This window comes from Canis lupus, chromosome 11 (assembly GCF_003254725.2).
Source record: "Canis lupus dingo isolate Sandy chromosome 11, ASM325472v2, whole genome shotgun sequence".
NCBI lineage: Eukaryota > Metazoa > Chordata > Mammalia > Carnivora > Canidae > Canis > Canis lupus.
Genome location: NC_064253.1, coordinates 56,637,171 through 56,662,818, shown reverse-complemented (window position 1 = coordinate 56,662,818; position 25,648 = coordinate 56,637,171). Strand labels below are relative to the sequence as shown.

Below are 25,648 nucleotides of genomic sequence, written 5' to 3'. Positions count from 1 at the left end.
ACCAGCACATTAAAAGGATTATTAATGGTGATCAAGTGGGATTTACTCCTGAAATGATAGTTCAACATACATAAAAATCAAAGTGCTACTTCACATTAATAGAATGAAAGAAAAACATGATTATTTCAATAGAAGCAGAAAGAGAATTTTAAAAATTCAACATTTCTTCATGATAAAACTTAAGAGATTAGGTATGGAAGGAATGTAGCTCAACATAATAAAGGTCACATATGACAAGTCCACAGTTAATATCAAACTCAATGGTGAAAAGCTGGAAACTTTTCCTGAGATTAGGAACAAGACAGGGGTGCCCACTCAACTCCTATTTAGCATAGTACTGAAAGTCCTATCTAGAGCAATCAGGGAAGAAAAAGAAATAAAAGAGATCATATAAGGAAAGGAAGTTTGTATTTACAGATAATTTTATTTATAGAAATACTTAAGGACTCTACCAGAAACTGTTATATCAACAAATTCAATGAAGTAGGATAAAAATTAACATACAAAAATAAATCACATTTCTATACACTAATAACAGATTATCTGAAAAAGTAATAAAATGATCCCATTTATATAGCAAAAACAAATAGGAATAAATTCAACTAAAGAAAAATCTCTACACTGAAAACTGCAAAACACTGACAAAATGAATTGAAGACACAAATAAATGGAAAGGTACTTTTTGTTCTTGGATTGGAAGAATATTATTAAAGCATCCATAGCACCCAAAGCCATCTATAGGTTCAGTGCAATCCCTATCAAGATTCCAATGGCATTTTTTTACAGAAGTAGAAAAAAAATTCTAAAATTTATGCGGAACTATAGAAGACTCCAAGTAGCCAAAGCAATACTGAGAACAAACAAAGGAAGAAGCATTATACTTCCTGATTTCAAACTATATTGTAAAGTTACAGTAATCAAAACACTATGGTATCCACATAAAAACAGATGCCTGGACCAGTGGAAGAGAATTAAGAGCCCAGATATAAACCCATGCTTATCCAGTCAACTATGCTTGACAAGGGAGCCAAGCATTCTCAATGAAGAAAAGATAATGTTTAATAGATGGTTCTGGAAAAACTGGATATTCACATGTAAAAGAATGAAACTAGTCTCTTATCTTACACCACTAACTAGAAATGCATTAAAAAGACTTAAATGTAAGACCAGAAATTCCTAAAAGAAAACCCAGGAAAAAAGCTCCCTGACAGAGGTCTTGCTAATGATTTTTTGGATAGGACGTTAAAAGCAAAAACAACAAAATAAGCAAGCAGAACTATGAAGTAAAGATTTTAAACATAGTGAAATTAATGATCAACAAAATGAAAATACAACCGGTGGAATGGAAAAAATACTTACAAATCATATCTGATAAGAGATTATTACCTAAAATATATAAAGAACTCCTACAACTGGGACGCCTGGGTGGCTCAGCGGTTGAGTGCCTGCCTTCAGCCCAGGGTGTGATCCTGGAGTTCTGGGATCGAGTCCCACATCAGGCTACCTGCATGCCTGTGTCTCTGCCTGCCTCTCTCTCTCTCTCTCTCTCTCTCTCTCACTCTCTTTCTCTGTGTATGTGTGTGCGCACGTCTCTCATGAATCAAATCTTTACGAAAAAAAAAGAAGGAATCCTTTAAAAAAAGAAAAAGAACTCCAACTAAATAGCAAAAAATCCTAAATCTTGAAAAAAATGGGCAAAGGACCTGAATAGACATTTTTCCAAAGAAAATCCATGAATGGCTAACAGGTGCAAGAGAGGGTGCTCAACATCATTAGTCCTAGGGGAAATTCAAATCAAACCCGCAGTGAGAGATCACATCATGCCTGTTAACGTGTCTACTCTCCAAAGACAAGAGATAACAAATGTTGGCAAGATGTGCAGAAAATAGAACCCTTGTGTTCTGTTGGTGGAATAGTAAATTGGTTTGGCCACTACGGGAAACAGATGGATTTTTCTCAATAAATTAAAAATAGAACTGCATAGGATCCATCAATTCCACTTCTGGGGATATATATAGAAGGAAATGAATCTGTGTTGAGATATCTGCATCCTCATGTTCACTTTACCACTATTTACAGTAGCCAAGACACGGAAACATCCTAAGTGCCCACCCATGGATGAATGGATAAAGAAATTATGGAATATATACAACAGTTATAAAGAAGGAAATCCTGCCATTTGTGACAACATGGATGGACCCTCAGGGCATTATGCTAAGTGAAAGAAGTCAGAGAAAGAAATACTGTATGATTTCACTTATATGTGGGATATAATAAAAAAGAAAAAGAAATAAAAAGAGAACAAAAAAGATCAGATTTGTGGTTACCAGAGGCAGGAGGTGAGAGGAGGAGGAATTGAGGGAAGGTGATCAAAAGATACAAACTTCCAGTTATGAGATAAATAAGTACTGGGATATAATGTACAACATGATGACTACAGTGAACCTTGCTTTATGGTATATATGAAAATTGAGAGAATCCTAAGAATTCTCACTGCAAGGAAAAAATCCAATTTTTCCCATTTCTTTTTAATATCCACATGAGATGATGATGAAGTTTAGATAACTAAACCTATTGTGGTAATCATTGCATATAAATCATATATGCAAATAAAGTCCTTATGCAGTACATCTTAAACTTCTACAAGGCTGTATGTCAATTAAATCTCAAATCGGTGGGGGAAAAGCTGAGTCACTTGTAGAAGGTCTCACAGCTAGAGCCAGGAGAGACCAACATTCAAACTCAGGGCTGTCTGACCCAACAGCCAAATCCTGCTAAGGACTTTGATCTGTACTTGGTGGGGATCTGCAGAGGTTTTTAAGAAGGGTGGCAAAAGTGGGGCACCTGGGTGACTAAGGTGGTTAAGTGTCCAGCTCTTGATTTTGGCTTAAGTCATGAACTCAGGGTTGTGAGATTGAGCCCCACGTCAGACTGTGTGCTCAGTGTGGAGTCTGCTTAGGACTCTCCTTCCCCTTTGCCCCTCGCCCCTGTGCACAAGCTCCCTCTCTAAAATAAATAAATCTCAAAAAAAAAAAAAAAAGGTGCAGAAGTTAGAGCTGTATTTTACTAAGTTCATTCTATTGGAGGGTGGGGCCTAGAATGGGAGAGAGGCGAGGGGCATGGGGAGGATGGCGATCTTTACACCTAGCGTTTATTTGACGGTATCTGTCCCACACGCGCTTCCAAACTTATTACTGAACACAACTGTTTGAGCCTCTCAAGGAAAGCTGCAGTGTTCATTAGCTTATTGGTAGCTCATTAATTAATTACTGGTGAGCCTAAAGGTGCTGCAGAGACAGGCCCTGTGCCTAATTTTACAGTACACCAAATTAGGGGGAGGTCTTCCTTCCTCAAGTCTGCTAAAAAAATCTCCTTGTGATGTTAGGTGCCCTCATGGCTGATTTCACTCAGACTTCACGAGTCTTCTTTCTCCGGGAGCATGCCAACCATGGCTTCTCTCTACTACAATACTGATCACATTTCCAAAAAGCCAACTATGGAGAAAAGCTGGAGATTTGAATACCGCTCCATAGTTCAGCTTCTTTGGGTTTGTGATGTCAAGCATCTTCCGCGTCCTCTTCTCTGCAGGCAGAAAACTCGCTGGGAAGCCCGGGTGTTGGCTTTCAGCGGGTGTAACTTCCACCCGGTCAGCTGGGATGCAGACTTCTTAGTCTGTGTCCAGATGACGGCACGGTCCCGGGGGTCAGGTAACGGCCTGTTCTGCTATCCTGAGGGAAAACAGCACTCCTGGTTTGTTGGGAGCCCTAAGATGCCAGTCGCCCTGTTCAGCTCTTAGGGTCCGGCCCAGCCTTGCTTATTCACCTTACAACGTGGAGACGCTGACAGGAAGGCAGCTGACAGATATTCACGTAAAAAGGAAGTGTTTAGTATGACTGCTCTTAGCCACAGCGACTTTCCAGCCTCGCTTAGATCATCCAGCATCTGCTTTCAATCCTGAAAATAAAGTCTTGGGCAGCTTGGGGGGGCTCAGCAGTTTAGCACCGCTTTCAGCCCAGGGCCTGATCCTGGAGACCCGGGATCGAGTCCCACGTCGGGCTCCTTGCGTGGAGCCTGCTTCTCCCTCTGCCTGTGTCTCTGCCTGTGTGTCTCTCATGAATAAATAAATAGAATCGAATCTTAAAGAAAAAAGAAAAGTCTTGACTGATAAGAAGGCTCACACTTTAAAGTCAGCCCCGCTCACTGTCTCTGGGCCCACGGTTCCCTCTGCTCACCCTATCCCTGTGCATTTCCCAGCCGCCTTGTCTCTGGTCTGTGTCCTCACCATGTCTCCTGTAAGGACAGTTGCCTCTGTGGACCAGTTATGTGCCAAACCCTGTTCTCTACCCCACCCCTCACCGCTCCTTAAGTTTGGTGTCAGACACCACACACTGTCCCAGGACACCACTCTGAGCTCCTGTACTTAAAACTGAAAATGCATAAGGCTGTATAACAGAATCAATAGGAATGTTTTTACTGTCACCAGACACGCGACTTCCCACAGTCCCTTTGGGAGTCAGTGCCCCAGGGCTCAGACTTGTACAACGGAGCAGCCAGAGGGCTGTGTAATTGCCTCCCCAGATGGGCACACAGACTATGAGCCCAGTGTTCAGGGGTGGGGGGGATGACTGATGGCTCATTTGCTGCTATGGACACTTACGGACAGGACCTGTCAGCTTCTGACTCTTCAAAGGAGTCAAAGAGTAGTTTGACGGGAAGGCATTTCGGCTGGGGAGCAGCTGTGGGGCCTGATGCGGTAAACCTTGCTGGCTTGTTTAGATCCCAGGTTTCAGCTGAAATACTTAAAAAGTTCCTCTGGGATGGCAGCCAGTGCAGAAGTCCCCGGGGAGGGGGAGCAAGGACTGTTCCCATTTGTGGCTTCAGAGGCAGACTCTCTGCTCCAAGCCAGCACGGGCACTTCCTAGCTCTGTAACCTTGGCAGGTTTATTAACCTCTCTGTGCCTCAGCGTCGTCATCTGTGAGATGGGCACAAGAACAGTACCTGCCTCGTAGGGTTACTGGGGGGATTAAATCAGTTAATACGCATAAAACTCCTTAGAACAGCATCTGGCCCCAGCACCTAACCAACGCCAAGTGCTAGCATCTGCCCCAGTAATGCCAGCAACCCCTGTAACAACAGTACCTTGACCAGGGTGGGCACCACCCATGCAGCCCTTCTGCTCCGGCCTGTTCTGAGGTGAAGAGCACGAGGTCTGCCTCCGCCGCCGTCACCCTGACCACAGCAAACACCTTTACCGAGAATGTATGGCAAAGGCCCTCGAGTCAGAGCTTCCAGTGCCTGACCTCTACCACTAGGACAAATCACTTCTCCTGGGACAATCTGCTTGCCAAAAAAATGGGGACACTGATGCTCCTGGTGACAGCTTCCTGGGGTAGCTGGGAGAGCAAGGGGACCAGACAGGAGATGACTTCACAAGGCCAACAGCCTGAACAGACAGGATGCCCGCAGCACGGCCGTGCCGGCCTGGAGCAGGTCGCCCAGCTGCCAGCCAGCCCGCCCCCAGCACCACAGTGGCCAAGGCCTCCCCGGATCTCACGAGAACCTCTCCTACTCTCCCCTCTCTCTGCCAACGTGCAGGTCTCTCCGGCCCTTTTATCTCCTGACAGCGGCGTTGACATGTGGCACACCTGTGCTCACAGTGATTTGCCTGCTTTGTTCCCCCATCAACCTTCCTCTCTCTGGAGATGGAGGCCACCTGAGCCCCACCTGTGGGCAAGGGCTCCAATCCTCCCCCAGACACTGGTCACGTCTAAGGCCTAATCTAGATTTAGGCCCTAGCGGGGCCTGCCGATGAAGGAGGTTATGAAATACGTGAAAAACTTGCAGCAAAGGACTCCTCCAGTCCCCCCGTAGTTAGTCCCTGGGGGAGTCTGTCTCCGTATGCCAGGGCGCCCCCACCGCTACCCCTCGCACCTACCCCACATTCCCAGCGTGGCAGGTGCTTTCACAGGGTTTTGTAATCTATTTCAGCCACTTAATCCATGATGACCAGGCCCTGGTTTAGGTATTTGGGCCATGCCTAACGCCTGGGTAGTAAAGACATAACAAGAAAAACTAAAATATTTTACATGTGTAGTGCTTTAGAATTTACAAAGTGCACACGATCTCATTCTAGCAACCTGCCCTATAAACAGGACAGGTGCAGCAATTACTAAATCCTATTTTACAGATGAGAAAACTGAAGGTCAGGGAGACCGTGTGATTTGCAAAGGTCAGATAACTTGTCAGACACCTGAAACTCGGGCTTGCTGGTTACAAACCGAGGCTCTTTTCCTTTGCACCAGGCTATCTTGGGCTTCCTATCTTTCTTGGCAAAAACATCTTCCAAATAGCTTATCCGGGCAGCCCGGGTGGCTCAGCGGTTTGGCACCGCCTTCAGCCCAGGGCGCGACCCTAGAGACCTGGGATCGAGTCCCATGTCGGGCTCCCTGCATGGAGCCTGCTCTTCCCTCTGCCTGTGTCTCTGCCTCTCTCTCTCTCCTTCTCTATGTCTCTCATGAATAAATAAAAAAAATATTTTTAAAAAATCAACAAATAGCTTATCCAATGTAACTTAGTAGGACCTACACATGAGTGAATTTTATGGGTATGCTCAGTAGAAACTGGCCTTGTCATGCCAGCATGTGGAATCCACTGGAGGATGCTGCAGAGCATAGGGCGTGTCACGTTAGGAGTATCAGAGCAACCACAGATCCGGAGATGCCGCGGCACCCTCTGCCCCCTACCTTCTCCAGGCCCGCTGGATAACAGCTGCCGCCTTGTTCTTTTTGCGAAACAGCTCTTTTCTGCTTCTTTCTTTCTGGATTATCTGCAGACGCAGCTCTACGGGGAGAAGGTCAATATTCACACTCTGCCCAGAGAGGGGACCGGGTGCTGGATCAGTCTCCTTGGATACCTGAGCATCCTCAGACAGGGTGGATGTCCCCGACTTCCTGACTCCTGACCTCAACACTTCTGTGTTCTGTGGCAAGTCTGAGTAGATCCCTCCTGCGAGCTTGTCCTGCGTCGTTTTGTTTCTTGGTGTCCGGTGCTGGAGAGCATTCGGCCCAGCATGGACCACCTCCCCCTTGGCGCTGCCAGGCCGGCTAGAACCAGCGGGGGAGTGCCTTCCTCCTCGGAGCTCTTGAACGCGTCTTTTCTGGGAGGTGCACTTGGCCTTGGATGCTGTGTCCTGCCGCCTGCTGGGTTTCCGGTGGCCGTCCTGCTGTGGAAGGCTTGCAGCTGCCCAACCGGGGTCCTCTCCTTCGTCACCAGGCCCAGCCACCCTGAGACAGGAAGGCTGCTTCAGGAAGCCTTTCCCCTTGTCACACCGCTGCTCACCACCTGTCTCACTTCTGGACTTCTCAACAGAGGAGACTCCAGGATGTCTCTTTCCATCACTGCCTTCACTGGGGCTAAAGTGGACACAGGCGGACCGGCCTTTACACTGTTCTCTGGGTGATTCTTGGGGGAAGATAAGGAAAAAGGGAAAGAATATTTATTATCCCAAACTTGCATAGTAGGGAAGTTCTTGCTTATTTGTTCACATAAAATACACTTGTCCCATAACATCACCATAATAGTGGTTCTAATTAGAAAAAAAACTATTTAGCTTCCATGTCTAGCAATGGAATGTTAGGCAACCTGAAAGCCTTCTCATCATAAGAACCTAGAAATGCTGACTAAAATATTAAAAAAAAAAATGTTCTTTTACGAGTACCAAAGTGCCTTCAAGAAAATAAAGGAAATCCTTGGAGGCCAAAAACAAAGAGAAAACTGAAAATCAGGGTGTTAAGTTTGTGAGCAGATCCAGCAATCATCTGGGCAGGTAGTAGTGGTGGAGTGGGCAACACTTGGTTTTATTAAATATCTGGCTGTGTTTTAATATCCAGATAAGGACAGAAAATAAGGCCGTACAGGCAGAAAGTTTAGCTAGAACCAAGACCCTGCGTGAAGCCAGGACTCTTAAGGGAGTATATCCTTTGGAAAATGATAATCCAGATAAAAAAATCTAATTTCCAGCACTAAGACAAACTTGCTTGTCTTAGCTTGGGTTGTGGGTGGGGGAAGGGGTCTCCCTTGAGAATTTGAAACCCAAGTCCTGTGCCTCACATGGTCTCATATTCATTTATTCTCAACCAATGGGAAAAATTAATATAAAAACCAGTCTCAGGATGGTGGTACAGGATGCTTCATTGAAGCAAACACAATATTACTTTGACATGGCATTCCCTCAACTCAGGCCACACAGAGGGGGCCTTCTGAAAATGACTTCACAATCCAAAATGATAAAATGCAAGATAACCAATCTGCCATGAATGAGTTAACAGACACAACAGAAATATTAGATCATCAGGAACTTAGCTAATAAAATAGTGTGCACATGCACACAGACACACACACAAACTGATTAAACACAAAATTATTTACTTATTTATTTTAAAAACGATTTTATTTATTCATGAGACAGAGAGAGAGACAGAGACATAGGCAGAGGGAGAAGTCTCCATCCAGGAAGCCCAATGTGGGACTCGATCTCGGGACTCTGGGATCACACCCTGAGCCAAAGGCAGACAGACACTCAACTGCTGAGCCACCCAGGCATCCCTAACACAAGATAATTTAAAATTATGGGAAAAGAACAGACAGATTTGAAAAAGAACTAAATACAACCTCTAAAACTAAACATTTTAGACTCAATGTTAGAAGCAATGAAAGAACTTCTGTAATGGCAGAATTAGGCACACTCGCCACTATGGACAAAAGTAAAGCCAAACAAAATATTATAAAGCACCTGTCTGAAGGCATCGAAGGGCTAACAGGAAAGAAAAATACAGGGCCAACATGCAGGAGAATCAGGTAACCAACAGAGATGCACAAGGCGTTTGAGGTCATAGATTCCTAGAGGAAACAAGTCATCCCCTCAAGGCTTGGAGGAGCAATCTGGAATCTAGAACCCGCCACGATGCATTCTTTTGGACTGGAGCCCTGGAGGGCTATATCTTAGGAGAAAAGGTGAACTCGTAGTAAATTGACCCTTGTAGGGATTGAGTGCAGCTGTGCATCGTCTCAGTGCTGGAAACTGATGGATTAAGGTTTGGATTGCTCAAGCTTGGATTGCTCCTGCTCCTAAATGCCTGCCAGAAGCCAATGTAAATCCTCTCTAGAGGCATTAATATCATTTTAAGTCTCAAGTTATTTCTATAATGTTTCATATTAAATGTCTGCGACTCAATAAAAAATACGCAGTCAGATAAGGATATAAGACAATGTTCGAGGAGGGGCAGGAGACAATAACACAGATACACCGGTTATCCAGATAATGTGTTTTCAGAAACAGATTTTAAAACAATCATTTTACATGCAAAAAAGTATCTAAACTATGCTACTCTTCATGTAAGACAAAAGGGGAAATAAAATATACTTGTATCTGCTCAATTGTACAAAAGAAATATAGAAAGCATAAACCAGAAACTAAAGAAATTGCGTACCTACTGCGATGGGGCAGGAAAGGGAGAGAAAGAAGGGGGAAATGGGAACTGGATAGTAGGGTGAGGGAGAGCAATACTTCTCTGTGCATATCTTTTTGTATAGCTCTGACTTTTAGAACCATTATAATGTTTCACATACACCAAAAAATCTCCAATTAACTAAACAGCAGGACACCATTACACACATATCAGAATGATGAAAACCCCAAAACACTGACAACATCAAAGGCTGATGAGGATGTGGAGCAACAGGCCCTCTCATACACTGCTGAATACAAAATAGTACACTTTGGAAGATACTGTAGCAGTTCCTTACAAAACTATTCTTACCATAGGATCCAGCAATTGTGCTCTTTGTTATTTACCCAAATGATTTAAAATTTATGTCCACCCAAAACCCTGCATATGGATTTTTTGAGTAGCTTTATTCATAATTTCCAAAACTTGTAAGCAACCAAGATGTCCTTCAGTAGCTGAATAGAGGACTAACCTGTGGTCCATCCAGACAATGGAATATTATTCAGCACTAAAAAGAAATGAGCTGAAAGGAAATGAACTAAAAATGAAATGAGTGCTAAACAGAAATGAGTTATCGGACTATGGAGCATATTCCTAAGTGAAATATTTCTTCTCTTGCATGAATATTGCTAGCATATTAGTAAGTGAAAGAAGCCAATTTGAAAAGGCAACCTATTGTATGATTCCAGTTTTGCCCATATGACATTGTGTAAATGGGCAAAACTATGGTGATAGTAAATGGATCAGTGGTTGCTAAGGGTTCAAGGGAGGGAAGGATACACAAGCAAGCACAGGGGATTCTTAGAGTAATGTGATGGCTAATTTTATGTGTCAACTGACTGGGATAAGGGATGCCCAGATAGCTGGTAAAATATTATTTCTGCACGTCTGTGAGGATGTCTTGGAAAGAAATTAGCACTTGAATTGGTAGACTGAGTAAAGAAGACTGCCCTCACCAATGCAGGTGGGCAACATCTAGTCTTTTGAGGGCCTCAACAGGACAAAAAGGTGGAGGAAGGGCAAATTTGCTCTTTGCTTGATCTGGGACATCTTTGCCTGCCCTCAGGCACAGGTACGGCTGGTTTTAGGCTCTCAGACTTGGAGCAGAACTTACACCATCAGATCCCTTATTCCTCTGATTTTTCAGGCCTTTGGACTCGGCCTTACACCATCTGCTCCTCTGGTTCTCAAGCCTTCAGATTCACTGAATCATACCATCAGCTTTCCTGGTTCTCCAGCTTGCAGGCAGCAGATCGTGGGACTTCTCAACCTCCATAATCAAGCGAGCCAATTTCTGTAACAAATCTCCTCTTTTATATATATCCTATTAGTTCTGTTTTTTTGGAGAACCCTGACTAATACAGGCAACAAAACTATTCTGTATGATACCATAATGGTGGATATGAGTCATTATACATTTGTCAAAAACTATAGAATGTGCAACACCAGTCATGAAGTCTGATGGCAACTACGGACTTTGTGTGATAAGGATGTATCAGTGCAGTTCATCAATTTTAGCAAATGTACCACTCTGTTATAGGATGTTGATGGTGGGGGAGTATGTGTGTGTTGGGGGCCAGGTGTGTATGGGAACTCTGTACTTTCTGTTCAATTTTGCTGTAAACATAAAATGGCTCTAAAAAGTAAATCGTACTAAAAGGAAAAAAATTGGGACACTTGGGTGGCTCAGTGGTTGAGCGTCTGCCTTTGGCTCAGGGCATGATCCCAGGGTCCTGGGATTGAGTCCCGCATCAGGCTTCCCTCAGGGAGCCTGGTTCTCTCTCTGCCTATGTCTCTACTTCTGTCTTTGTGTCTCTCATGAATAAAAAGTAAAATCTTAAAAAAAAAAATTAAGAGGTATAAACTTCCAGTTCTAAAATACGTCACAAGGATGAAAAGTACAGCATAGGGACTATAGTCAATAATATAATAGTGTCGTATGGTAACAGATGGTAGCTACACTTATGGTGAGCATTGCATAATGTATAGGACTGTCCAATCACTATGTTGTAAACCTGAAACCATGTAACATAGTATGTCAACCAGACTTTAATTAAAAAAAGGAAAAAAAGAAAAATAATGAAGGGGCTGCTAGATGGCATTTAGATACTATTAACTAGTAATGATAAAAATAATGTGATTTGGGTATTAATATAGATAGATCGCTAAGAAAGAATACAAAGCTAAAAATACACCCATGTATAAAAATATATAACAAACATAGAATTTTTAATTTGTGGTGAGGAGCTGGGCTGCTTGGAGCCCCTGAGTGTGAACTTAGAGAAGGATGCTGTACCTCTCCTGAAGCCATTACTCACAAAGCCCACTGCCAGTGTTGCAGCTCCAAGTGTATGGCTCGTTTCCACGTATAGTATATTGTTGTATATTCCATGCAGATTATTCCATGTATATGGCTGGAACAACTGCCTGTTCTCTAAAAGGAAGTCATTAGATTCTGGTACCACTATATAAAAAATTTAAATTTGCGATAGTAAAAATTAGAAAATATGTCTCCTCATCAGATCTTGAAGTGGGAAAACCCTTTTCTTAGGTAAAACTACAAGAATAAAAATCTCAAAAAACCTTAAACAATTAAAAGGTAAACTTAAAAAAGACATGCATTATATATGATAGACAAAGGTTGCTCTTCTTATATGTGCTGAGCTTTTAGAAATATTAAGAAAATGAAAACCAATATAAAAACTGACAGACGACATCAGTGAACAATCTAGAAAATAAATACACAAAGCAAATAAAAATATGAAAAAATTCCATCCTACTCAGATTCAATAAAATCACTATTTGCCTAAATGTTTAGAGAAGTTTTGTATTTTTTTGTTTTGAAAGGGCGAAACAGTTTTCTGCAACCTTCGTGGAATGAACTTTGGCAGGATGTTTAAAGAGACATAAAAATTAGGGATGTATACAAAAATTTCTACAAAAGGTTAGTTAGCTTATATATCTTACAACACAGACATGATTAAACAAATCATGCTGTATTCAGTATTCTGATATAGTACTATGCAGCTACTAATCTTTGTTGAAAACAGGGGAATAATGTAAGAGGATTTCAAAATAGGATGCTCACACGTTTCTGCTTTTAAAAAAAGGGAAAGTTTTTAGATGGATTTGTACCAAAGTGATGAGAGTTATTTATCTTAAGATTAAGAATAATTTTTTTCTTTGTTCTTTTCTGTTTTAAAATTATTTTGTAAAAAAAAATCATTTTGTAATGTACATTAACTGATTTTGTAATTAGAAAAAAAGTCACTTTCTCACAGAGGAAGACATAGACATGGCCAACATGCACATGAGAAAATGCTCTGCATCACTTGCCATCAGGGAAATACAAATCAAAACCACAATGAGATACCACCTCACACCAGTGAGAATGGGGAAAATTAACAAGGCAGGAAACAACAAATGTTGGAGAGGATGCGGAGAAAAGGGAACCCTCATACACTGTTGGTGGGAATGTGAACTGGTGCAGCCACTCTGGAAAACTGTGGAGGTTCCTCAAACAGTTAAAAATATACCTGCCCTACGACCCAGCAATTGCACTGCTGGGGATTTACCCCAAAGATACAGATGCAATGAAACGCCGGGAACCTGCACCCCGATGTTTATAGCAGCAATGGCCACGATAGCCAAACTGTGGAAGGAGCCTCGGTGTCCAACGAAAGATGAATGGATAAAGAAGATGTGGTTTATGTATACAATGGAATATTACTCAGCTATTAGAAATGACAAATACCCACCATTTGCTTCAACGTGGATGGAACTGGAGGGTATTATGCTGAGTGAAGTAAGCCAGTCGGAGAAGGACAAACATTATATGTTCTCATTCATTTGGGGAATATAAATAATAGTGAAAGGGAATATAAGGGAAGGGGGAAGAAATGTGTGGGAAATATCAGAAAGGGAGACAGAACGTAAAGACTGCTAACTCTGGGAAATGAACTAGGGGTGTTGGAAGGGGAGGAGGGCGGGGGGTGGGAGTGAATGGGTGACAGGCACTGGGGGTTATTCTGTATGTTAGTAAATTGAACACCAATATAGGTAAATTTATAGAAAAAAAAAAAGAAAAAAGTCACTTTCTGTTTAAATAAAACGTACCCAACTACAAAAAAAAAAGCACACAACAATTAAAATCAGCTAGGATGTGGGAAAGAATTCAAAATGGAATAAAATAATAACAAACAAATCTGGGATGCCTGGGTGGCTCAGGGGTTGAGCATCTGTCTTTGGCTCAGGGTGTGATCCCGGGGTCCTGGGTTTTAGTCCCACATCGGGCTCCCTGCATGGAGTCTGCTTCTCCCTCTGCCTATGTCTCTGCCTCTCTCTCTGTGTCTTTCATGAATAAATAAATAAAATATTTAAAACAAACAAATCTAACTGTATTCCTTTTTTTTAAGTTAGTAAGTTTGTCTCTCACAAGGATATGGTTAGCAATTCTGAAACTGCTTTATGTGTATACTAGGATTGAACAAATAAGTATATATATCCTAGATGATGGGAGCCAGATCTTTCACTGTTGGAGGAAACACTTCAAATAAAGAGAAAAGATAGAATAAATGCTCTGGTGTTGAATGGGACTGGAGGTATCATGAATATGAACTCATGGTGTGTGTGTGTGTGTGTGTGTGTGAGATATACACACAGATAGATGCAGAAATAGATGTAAATAATTTTTATCTCTGTCTGCTGAAAGGGCTTAGGAGCAACGGTACTCCAATAGTAATACGCCCACCCAGCACTCAGATTTTGTTTTCTAAAACCATTCTCCAACAAAGGGAACCAGGGTTCCTTGGAGAAATGGTTAATTCCAGGGCTCTGAGTGGGGGAGAGATATGATGAGGTTTCGTTTGGAAGAGACCAATCTGTTCAGACAGGAAAATGGACTAGGGGAGTCAGAGCAGATAAGTAAGACCAGTTAGGAAGCTACTACAATAGTCCAGAGATGGAATTAAGAGGATGTGATCTAGAATATATGGTGGTGAAGGATGAGAGGGGGAAAATGGGTTTCTGGACAGTAAAGGAAAAGGAAATAATCATTACTCCTGTCCTAAATGTTCAAAAGGATGAGTATGTGATTAACCAATGTGCAGAGCAGGGTTACATAAAATCTCCATCAGTCCTGTCTCGGATAGGTTGAGTTTGAGATGCCTTTGGGACATTCAAGTGAGGGCATGAGTAAATAGTTAAATATATATAATTGGAAAAGGGAAGGAGGTCAGGGAGTCTTTGGCATATAGGTGGTAACTGAATTTTCTGCCTTAGCCATTGTACATGTACCAAATGTAAGGGCCCACTTACTCCCACCAGTCATACCCACTAGCTGTGGCAGCCCATATGGTGAGAAAGAAGATAACACCAGGGATGGCCCTTAAAACAGTGAGTCTCTCCTCCACTAGACTCTCCTGACTCAAAGACAACTTTATCTCACCACCTCCCACAAGCAATCTGCTAGCAAGTCCTCTTAATTCCACCTCTCTGGTCCCATCCCTTACTCCTCACCCCGCTGCTGTGTCTTAGTGTAGGCCCTTCAAGCCCATCCTCCACTCAGCCACAGTGATCTTTATAAATATATTTTTTAAGATTTTATTTATTTATTCATGAGAGACACAGAGAGAGAGAGAGGCAGAGACATAGGCAGAGGGAGAAGCAGGCTCCCTGCAGGGGGCCTGATGTGGGACTGGATCCCCAGACCCCAGGATCACGCCCTGAGCCGAAGGCAGAAAATCAACCACTAAGCCACTCAGGCATTCCTGATCTTTCTAAATATTATGTCTCCTTCCTTCTGTACCTTTTGAAATAATATTGAGATCAATTACAATAACAGCTCATATTGGGGCAGTCCCGGTGGCACAGCGGTTTGGCGCCGCCTGCAGCCCGGGGTGTGATCCTGGAGAACCGGGATCAAGTCCCGCATCGGGCTCCCTGCATGGAGCCTGCTTCTCCCTCTGCTTGTGTCTCTGCCTCTCTCTCTCTCTCTCTCTCTCTGTGTCTCTATGAATAAATAAATAAAATCTTAAAAAAAAAACAGCTCATATTTATAGAGTGTTGTAGGTACTGCGTTTAAATCTTTTCATGGGTTATTGCATTAATGTTCACAAATTTCTAAGAGGCATTATCTTTTTTTTTTTAAATAAAGAAATGGGGGCTTAGAAGAAGTTAAGTAACTTGATCAAGATTATATAGCTAGTAAGTGGTAGAGTCTAAATGTGAACCTAGTGTATTTGATTCTGAAGCTTGTGCACTCAGCCATTAGGCTCGACATTCACTGTAAACAAGAAGGGAAGAATTACTATGAGAGGGAAGAAAGAAATCTCTTATTTATATTAAGAGATGTTTTTGGGCAAACCCCTCTTTCAGGGCCTCCATTTCCTGACTTGTTTTGAAAAGGCTGTACTGGATGCTTTCAAATAACCCTCAAGCTCTAACATTCTCTATTTCTAAGACGTAGGTTGAAGGAGAAAAAGAAGTGGCCCACATTTCCCATCTCTGGGTTCCTGCTGGGATGCCCAACCCTCATTGTCTGCACTGCAAGAGCACTGATGGGTTGAGCAGCTATGACCCTTCTTTTGTGGTCAAATAGAAAGTGGCTCAGGGTGCCCTTTGCCCAGTTATGTTGGGGTTTCCCAGAAATACTATACTAGAGAAGCTCCAGTCCATGGATAGTATTGGTTTGTAGAAAATCTCCTTTTTCCTTTGTACTCCGGCTTCTGAGGTAGGTAAATGAGGGCAGAGGCTGCCAGTGAAAGTGGAGCTCCCTCTCTTTACATCTGAATCAGGCTCATTGGCATCCCTTCTAATTACTCTTCCTCAATGTTTGGATGCTGGGCTTTTCTGAGACCCTATCTGTATATTTGAATCTAAAAATGAAACTGAAATTTCATGAGTATTTTTCAGGATGTAAGGTGACTGATTGTATCTCAATGTGACCAGGTCCACAGTAGATCTGATTGCTCTTGTAGCATAAATGTCTCAAGGTGTTTTGGGGCAACTGGATGGCTCAGTTAAACATCCAACTCCTGATTTCGGCACAGGTCATGATCTCAGGGTCTGTGAGGTGGAGCCCCATGTCGGGCTCCATGCTGAGTGTGAAGCCTGCTTACAATTCTCTCTTTCCCTCTCCCTCTGCCCCCATGACCTGCTCGCTCTCTTAAAAAAATAAAGTCTCAAGGTATTTTATAATAAAAGGAAGCACAATTACCCTCTGTACTTGTAAAAAGTCTGAAATAACCATGCTCTCCCTTCTCTCTGTTTTGTAGAGCACTGCATTAGGGGGAAAACACTTGTATATGCAAAATTGCAGGAATTAAGCATAACTCTTGTGGTATACAGTAAGCCCCAAACCCACCAAACTTTTAATGGGTGCTTTCTAAGGGGAGTCATGTCAAGAAATATCTATATAACCAATTTTCTGCTCACTGTTATAAGAAAGATGCTGATGGTATGGTCCTTAGCCCTAATTATAGTTAAGTATGGCTGGTACCTAGTGTGTGGGCTCAAAAACATACCTGTTGAAATGAATGCATACATGAGTGATTTAGTGAACTGAGTAGAAGCTAAGTTTTGCAATAAAATGGAACTCTGTTACAGAAAACATAGTATACCTAATGAATACCTTCATGTCTTTTTTTTTTTTTTTAAGATTTATTTATTTTAGAGATGTCTCTACCCCCTTGAATTTGGACTGACCTTGTGAGTTGCTCTGATCAACAGAATGTGGTACAAGTGATATGAAAGTTTTGGAGCCGAGGCCTCAAGAGAGCTTGTGACTTCTGGCTTTCTTACTCTCAGGCGCTGTTCTGAGGACGCCATGCAAGGGAGATGGTCTAACCTCCTGGAGGACGCAAGGTCATGTAGGAGAGATCTGAGGCACCTCAGCCCACAGGAGCACCAACAGCCACCCAGGGCAAGGAAGCCGTCTTGGTCTTTCTGACCTAGCCAACCTTCCACCAGCCACATAATGAAACCAAGTGATCTACCGGGGGTGGGGGGTGGGGGGGGGTGCGGGGATGATTATGAGATATAATAAATGACTGTTGTTTTAAACCACTGAGTTTTATGGGTAGTTTGTTACGTCACTAGAGATCATCAACAAGAAACCAACAGCTAAAAAAAGAGGTGCTGGCCTAACAAGAAACCATAACATTGACTTAAGAGACTGGTTACTGGGCATAAGCTGGAAAGGCAACGAAGAGACAAGAACCAAAGGCTGAAAGAGCAGACAGGAAATTGCTAGTGGAGTTTGGAGGATGGTCAATTGTATTGTTCAGTGGCAGACTCATTGGCAAAACTGGCAAAAGTTACCTGCAGTAACTTAGAAAACATATCTAATGAATTTGTAGATATGGATTAGGAGAGTTCCAGGTACAATAACCGAAGAAGTCTCAACTGGCTTTTTTAGCTGCATGTGATAAGGTATGGGGAGAAAGAAAGAAAATTAGGAAAGAACTGGTCAGTTTGCAAGCAGGATCTATAGGAAATACAAAGAGCCAAAAATGTGCTGGGTTAGAAAAGAAAGCTGTGTTGCATATTCATTCTTTCCAGCCAATAAAAGAGTCTCTTAATAAAATATGACTTAAGGATAAAGATCCAGTCAAGGGGCACCTGGGTGGCTCAGTGGTTGAGCATCTGTCTTTGGCTGAGGTTGTGATCCTGGGGCCCTGGGATCGAGTCCCGCATTGGGCTCCCCACAGGGAGCCTGCATCTCCCTTTGCCTATGTCTCTGCTTCTCTCTCTGTGTCTCTCATGAATAAATAAATAAAATAAAATCTTTTTTTTAAAAAAAGATCAAGATTACTACTGTGCAGCCCTTTATTAAGACCTCAAAAATATCTAAGATGGTACATTGGAGGCACTGTAAGCTAAACAAAAGAACTTCTAAGAACTTGAAGCATTTTCCCACAGCAGCCTGAGCCACCCAAGTAGAGAGAGGCCTGTTTGAGAAATAATTTTGGATGTAGTTTTGGAGCATGGAGTGAACCCAATCAGATTCCTAGGGAACCCATGACATTTCTTTTTAAAGATTTTATTTATTTGAGAGAGCGAGAGCGCAAGCATGAGCAGGGAGAGAGGGGCAGAGGAAGAGGGAACTCCCAAGGAGACACCTTGGATCATGACCTGAGCCAAAATCAAGAGTCAGATGCTTCATTGACTGAGCCACCCAGGTGTCCCTGGAAACCATGAAATTTCTGAGATAATTGCATCACAGAGTATCAGTAGCTTGAAACACTGAGGCAGTTCAAAACAACAGGAGCTTCTGGAACCTCAGCTTCCTATAAGGCAGGAAACAGGCTGTGAGAGCTATTTCACTGCAAACATGGGCTATGTCTTATGAAAAAGGAAGATGTCTCAGAGTAGAACCAAGAACCCAGGTGGCACAGCCAAGAGCCAAGGAGAAGAATGAAATAGGAAACCACACATAGGGGCAAAACCACACTGTAACCAAGGAACATTCCATATTCCAGAGTAGGGGCTCTGTTAACATGTAACCAGTTGGCTTTCAGAATTGTTATGGACTAGTAACTGGTATGTGCCTCTTATTTCTCCCCTTTTGGAACAAGGGCATCTACCATAGTTACTCTGTCCCTGCCTCACCATTGCTTCTTGGGTATATGTGGGGGGTTGATAATGTGTGTTTTGGGTTGATTAGTCCCTGAAATTGGAAAGATTCACACCTGTGGAATCTGGACATGACATGGGTCTCATGTTCCCAAACTTCAAGCTTGCTATGACAACTGAGATGACATTTGGGGTGATAACAGTGAGAATATTGTGAATGTGGGAGGAATCTGAATAATCTGTGACCAAAAAGGAACTGTGATAGATTGTTTAATCGTCAAAAATTGCTCCCATCCTAGTATGTGCAAAGGGGAGTATATTTTTCCATATCATTCAGTCTGGGCTGGTCGTATAACTTGCTTTGATGAATAGAAGGTAGCATGCAAATTCTGGAACCTATTCCTCAAGAGGTCCTATAGCTTCTGCCTTTGCTTTCTTAGAATGATGCCCAGAGACCATGTGTAGGGAGGCCAGTCTAGCTAATAGAGCATGAAAGGACACATAAAGCAGAGGCAAGGAATCTCAGCTGATAGCCAGTGTCAACTGTCAGACATTCAAGTCAGTCTATCTCAGACCATCCAATTCAACTGACCCTCCACCTGAATGTAGCATATGAATGAGACCAGGTGAAACTATAGGGGAACTGCCCAACTGGCCCACAGAATCATGAGAAATAATAAATTGTTGTTCTAGGCCACTTAGTTTTAGTGTATTTTTTTTTAACATAGCAGCAAATAATGGAAACAATCCTGATCTTACAGATCTTGCAATCTATTGGAAAAAACAGACAAGCCAGTAACAACAATAAAAGGTGATGATCTTTCTAATATGGCACTACAGAAGACCTATGGGAGCACAAAGCAGGAAGACAAAGCCTTGTTTAGTGAGGAGGTATGGCTGTATAGAGGAAGGAACACTCATCCTGCGGTCTGGAAAATAAGAGGCACTTTTTATCCATATGGATAGGGGGAATGTAAATACACAATGACCTGAGGCTAAGAAAGATTTTGAGGAAATTCAGTGTGGTTGTAACATGATAGGCGTCTAGTTAACACTAGCTGAATGAATAAATGGATGAATATATAACAGAGCATCAGACCTCCTTAAGGCATACATTGCTGATGCATTATCATTGTAAAATGGGTTATGGAATTATATTCTGGATATGTTTGTGGTCATTCATATGTATTTTTATGTTGTTTTGTTTTGGCTAGATCACTAGTGTGGGTTAATAACAGTAGTTACTGAAGACCTTTTACCTTTTCAGTAGTTAATGAAGACCTTTTACTGAAGTAGTTACTGAAGACCTTTACTGGGCTATAATAAATATTATTTGATTTATATTCATAACTGTCTTGCAGGATAGAGAGTATGCCCTTATTTTTTTCTTTTTTAAAATTAAAGTATAGTTGATATACAATGTTACATTAGTTTCAGGCATACAACATAGTAATTCTGTTATGCTATGTTCACCAATACACTTGTGGTGTCACCATATGGCACTATAACAATACCATTGACGGTATTTCCTATGCTATTCCCTATTCCTTTCTTCTCCATGACTTATTCATTCTATAATTGGAAGACTATAACTCCCACTTCCCTTCACCCATTCTGCCCATTGTCCCAACTCCTTTCCTCTCTGGCAACCATGAGTTTGTTCTCTGTATTTGTCTATTTCTGCTTTTCCATTTGTTCTTTTTGTTTTTTTTGTGTGTTTTTTTTTTTTTTTTGTATACCCAACCCCCCCCCACGACCCCTTATTTTATAGGTAAGGAAATAAGGCTCAGTGAATAGAATAAACTGTCCAAGCCCTGAATTGGATCACCATGAGTTTTCATAGACTCTTTCTGGCTTCCACAAGATCAAAACTATTTTTATAATAATAAAGACAATTATTTGCCTTTTTCACTATGTTGGCATTTGCACTTAGATTTCTGGAGGATTCTCGCTGTTCCCTAATTAAAAGAATGGCTCGATATGCTTAAATTGCTTTGGGTAAATAATATAATTTATGCAGAATACTTGTTTTCCTTCTGGGAGCCTGGAGTTGTAGTATACGCTAGGCAGAGGTACCTACGCAACTGACTCCAATAAAAATTCTGGAGTCCCAAGTTTAGGTATATTTTCCTGGTAGACAAAGGCTAATTGGTTGTTACAATTCATTGCTGGAAGAATTAATCATGTCTTGTGTGGTTCTACTGGGAGAAGACTCTTGGAAATTTACATGGAAAGTTTCTTCCAGATTTTGCTCCATGTGCCTTTTCACTTTGTTGATGTTGACTTGTATCTCTTTTTTTATAAAAGATCCTAGCTGTGGGTGCAAATATATGCTGAGTCTTGAGTACTCTTAGCAAGTTACTAAAATTTGGGGGGATTCTTGGGGATCCCCAACATCCTAAGTGAAATCCAAACAGGAAAAACTCCAAGAATCCATACCAAGACACATCATATTAAACTACTGAAAACTAAGATAAAGATAAAGAAAAATCTTGTAAGCAGCCAGAGAGCAGTGACATGTTACTCGGAAACATTACCAAGGAACATCAATTTGAAGGACAGTGGATTTCTCATCTGAAACCAGGAAGCCAGGAGTGGCACAGCCTCTTTCAAGGATGAGAATGAAAGACCTGCCAACTGTGCATTCTGGATCTGGTTTATCAACTCTTCAGGAATGAAATTAAAACATTCTCAGACAAAGGAAAACTCGAATTCATTGCTAGTAGAGCTACCCTTAAATACTGGCCAATAAAGCTTCTTGCACAGAAAGGAAATGATAAAAGAAGGAATCTGGAGTACTGGGAAAGAAGACGAAACAACAGAAAAACAGAATTGTGGGTACATAAAAAGAGACTATCCTTTTCCTCATGTTTTTTAAATAAATTATATTTGATTATTGAAACAAAAATTATAATACCATCTGATACCCAATCAATGATATTTAAAAGTGGGGAAGGTCAAGATACCTAAAAGGAAATGAGGTTTCTACATTTCACTCAAAGTGGTAAAATGTTGATACTAGTTATAGGTTCCTTGTAATGTATATATACATTATACATATACATATAAGTATATACATACATATATGTGTATAATACATACATTACACATGTATGTATATATTTATACATGCATATATTTTATACATGCATGTATATGTAAGTATATAATACACATATATAGTAAGTATATATATAAGTATATATACTTAATATAGTAAACATGTAAGTATATAATACATACATACACACATATATACATGCATATATACATATATACACATATATTATACATATTATATATATTATACATATAATACTCAGAACAACCACCACAAAAACCATAGAAAGAGATGCTCAAAACCACTATCAGCCAATCGAGATGGAATCCTAAAAGATGTTCAAGTACCCCAAAGGAAGGGGGAAAAAAGAAAAAACAGGGATGAGAACCAGAGGAAATAAACAGAAAATAGATGATAAAATGGCAGTGTTAAGGGCTGACATAATTAACCTTAAATGCAAATGGACTAAATACACCAATCAAGAGAGCCCACAGTCCATGGGTTGGCATCAGATAACAAAGGCAATACACCTACCGTTTGGCTTTCTGGGGACTGTTCCCTGCACATCTGGGGAAAGATGCTGCTCCTTCTGGGGAGCTCTGCTTGGAGATACTCTGCCTGGACCTCCTCGACAGGCTCTCTTGTCAGGGTCCTGGGCTGCTTCGCTGGAGGGAGGCTGTTTGCTGGGGGCCCGGCTCTGCTTGTGGGAATCAGTCTGGGTGTTGGGAAGACAGGGAAGGGCTTGGGGTCTGCAGGAATCTGGACTCAGCCTTCCCTTCTGCTGTTCTGCTTCCCTTCGTTTGTTTTCTTCCTCTCGCTTCCTGGAAGCACAGCCAACGAGGTAGAGGAAAAAATTAAGAGTGCTACCCATTCAGATGTTCCTGAGTGAGATTTAAATTTTATGAGGAGCTACTATATCACAGGAGGGGTTTGGAAATTCACAGTTTCCATGATTTCACAATTCTTGGTCTTTTCTCCAGAACTCATAACTCAAAAGATGATGAAGCTGAAATGAAATCTTATAGATCAGGGCACACATGATGGAAAACTCTGTTTGTGAGACACGACACAATCCTAAGGTGTGTGTACCCAAGCTTGTGTGGGATCCCTGCAACTATCTGCTTTTTTCTCCTATTCCAGAAAGCAAATCAGAATGCAACTGAGCATGCCAGGTACAGAGATAACCTTTAAATTTATCTATTTATTAAAAAAGACCATTGGCAGGCCTTATGATTATATGAAACAATTACTTACAAAGCACCTCACAACTGATTATATATAACACACCTATGTGTTGCAACCTGGCTATCGAGAGCTCTAGCTAATGAGACAAACCCACACATTTTGCAAATGAGGTCCAGAAGGTAGGATGATTTTCAAAAAGTCCTACAAAAGTTCTGGTGACTAGGCTGGCCTTGGTGGTTAGCAACCGAATAGAAGAGGGCTGGCCAGCAGAGGCCAGGGTGAGGAATGAGTGGCAGTGGGAGGAGGAGGAGTATGGGTCTGAGGCAGCGCAGGTCTAGAAAGGGGTAAGTTGCTTGAGGATGAAGAGGTTAAGTTCAGTACAAGATCTGTTTGACCAATAGCATTAATTGCTAAGGATTTCCAAAGGAAAGAAAGGGAGAAGAAAACTAACATTGAGCCTCTCCTGTGCTGGGCACCGTCGGCCACCGAGTACAACCCTCCACAACAAGCGAAGGAAGCTTGATTTCAGAGGAGACAGCTAGGAAAAAAAGACCTAACAAATGATGGAAGAAATGTTACACTAGTGCTTGCAGAGAGGGATAGTGATTAATTTTGTCTGGAGGAGTCCAGAAGGTCCCAGCTGCTGATTCTCAAAGATGTGGAGAGGTTTGCTACACGGATGAAGTGGGAGTGAGGACTTTCACTTTGGGCAAAGGCACGGAGCGTGGGAAAATTGGGTCTGTTTTGCATCTTCTCATCTTGGAGCACAGCAGGCACCCCATGCATATGTGCTGCTCAGACGACTCAGTTATGGCTCAGGAAGAGAAGTAAGTAGGCGGCCACATAAAGGAGAATGATTAGGCCCGTAGTGGAGAGAAGCCTACACTGGGAAGTATGAGAACTTTTCTAGTCCTGCTCCTGCCAATAAATACAAAATGATATCGAGCCAGTCACTTTCCTGTTGGAGACTCAGTTTCCCAGGTCTAACACTTGTATGATATAAGTTTATAACCTGGAATTGGTTTAGGGGTCAGTTTGGAAACCAGATGTCTTTATAAAATCTGGGGTATCTTTTGTAATGAGATAGGTTTCTTTTATTGTAATAGCTGGTATCAGAGTCCCTCTTGGGGGAGAGGGGACCTTGTTTGGACAAATATTTTAATCAGCTTGAGAACAGAACTGAAGGGTGGTAGCAGGTGAGACCTTCAGGGCCTGGATGGCAACTGGCTCTAGGCTCTGGGGGAGTGCTGCTCCTGATAAAAAGAGAATGCGTTTGAAGCTCCTGACAGGGAAGGAGGAGATGAAAGAACCAGAGAGAGAGAAAGGAGGGGGAAGAAAGAGAAGATGAAAGGCTGGGTATTGTGTATAGCAAGGGCCAGGCTGAGAACCCTCCATGAGGAGCTGATGGAGAAGAACTTTGGGTCTGCGCTCCTCACACTTTAACGAATGGAGTCTCCTGAGATCTCGTTAAAATCTAGATTTTGATTTAGCAAGCCTGGGGGAGGGCTCAAGATTCTGCATTTCTAACAAGCACCCAGGTTATAGAGGTGTTGCTGGCCCTCCGAACTGCACCTTGAGTAGCAAGGTTTAAGGCAACAGGAAAGTTTCATATGGACTGTTTTTTTGTTTTGTTTTGTTTTTAGAGAGAGTGGGTGCAGGGAGGAGGGCACAGAGGGAGAGGGAGAGTCTTAGGCAGGCTCCACCCCTGATGTGGGGCTAGATCTCATGATCTTGAGATCATGACCTGAGCCAAAATCAAGAGTTGGATGCTTAACCGACTGGGCCACCCAGGCACCTCACATGGACTGTTCACTATACCATGACGGGATATGAAATGTGATTCTCCTCAATGACACCACCTTTTGGGTAAGGTCTACCAGGCTCACACATGCTTTTTTAAAAGCAACTTGACAAGCTGCAGAGCTAAGATATCAGACATGGACGCAAGAAACAAGAGTGAGGCAGAGACCCTACGCCTCCAAGAAGTCATAGAATTCAGATTTCCACAGGCTGTGGGATTTGAGGCAATGTTTATTTAGATCTCAAGGGACAGAGAAGACTCAGATGACAGGTATCTGGGTTACACTTTGATATAATGCCTTGTCAACTTAACTTCCCCTTCTGAAGGTCTTTTGTCCTGTGGTGAAGCTCCTGTGGTCCACGCTGGCTTACCTAATAGTTTCCCACTACGTCCCATTCCTAGCAAAAGTGGCCAGATGGGTTGTGCTAAGTCCCGTATAACTCTGATGTTTTCCCTTGACTCTGGTTTTGTTACACGCTTTGCCAACTGCTGACACCTGAGCATGCAGCGCTGCAATCCAC

At 42.1% G+C, this 25,648-nt stretch overlaps 1 protein-coding gene across 12 annotated transcripts in view; it reads right to left on the bottom strand.

Annotated features, from left to right (window-relative positions):
- INVS (inversin) overlaps positions 1-25,648 on the bottom strand; it is a 156,089-nt gene that overhangs the window by 9,768 nt on the left and 120,673 nt on the right. For 10 of the 12 annotated variants that reach the window (XM_035697274.2, XM_025433058.3, XM_025433057.3 and 7 more), the window contains 2 exons: positions 22,676-22,962; positions 6,745-7,462 (listed from right to left, as the gene is read on the bottom strand). In XM_035697274.2, the coding sequence (XP_035553167.1) occupies positions 6,745-7,462; positions 22,676-22,962 (1,005 nt within the window). Of the gene's footprint in view, positions 1-3,523; positions 3,729-3,822; positions 3,955-6,744; positions 7,463-22,675; positions 22,963-25,648 lie in introns of all 12 variants that reach the window. The other 2 variants (XR_003130078.3, XR_007414096.1) reach the window with 2 other exon arrangements.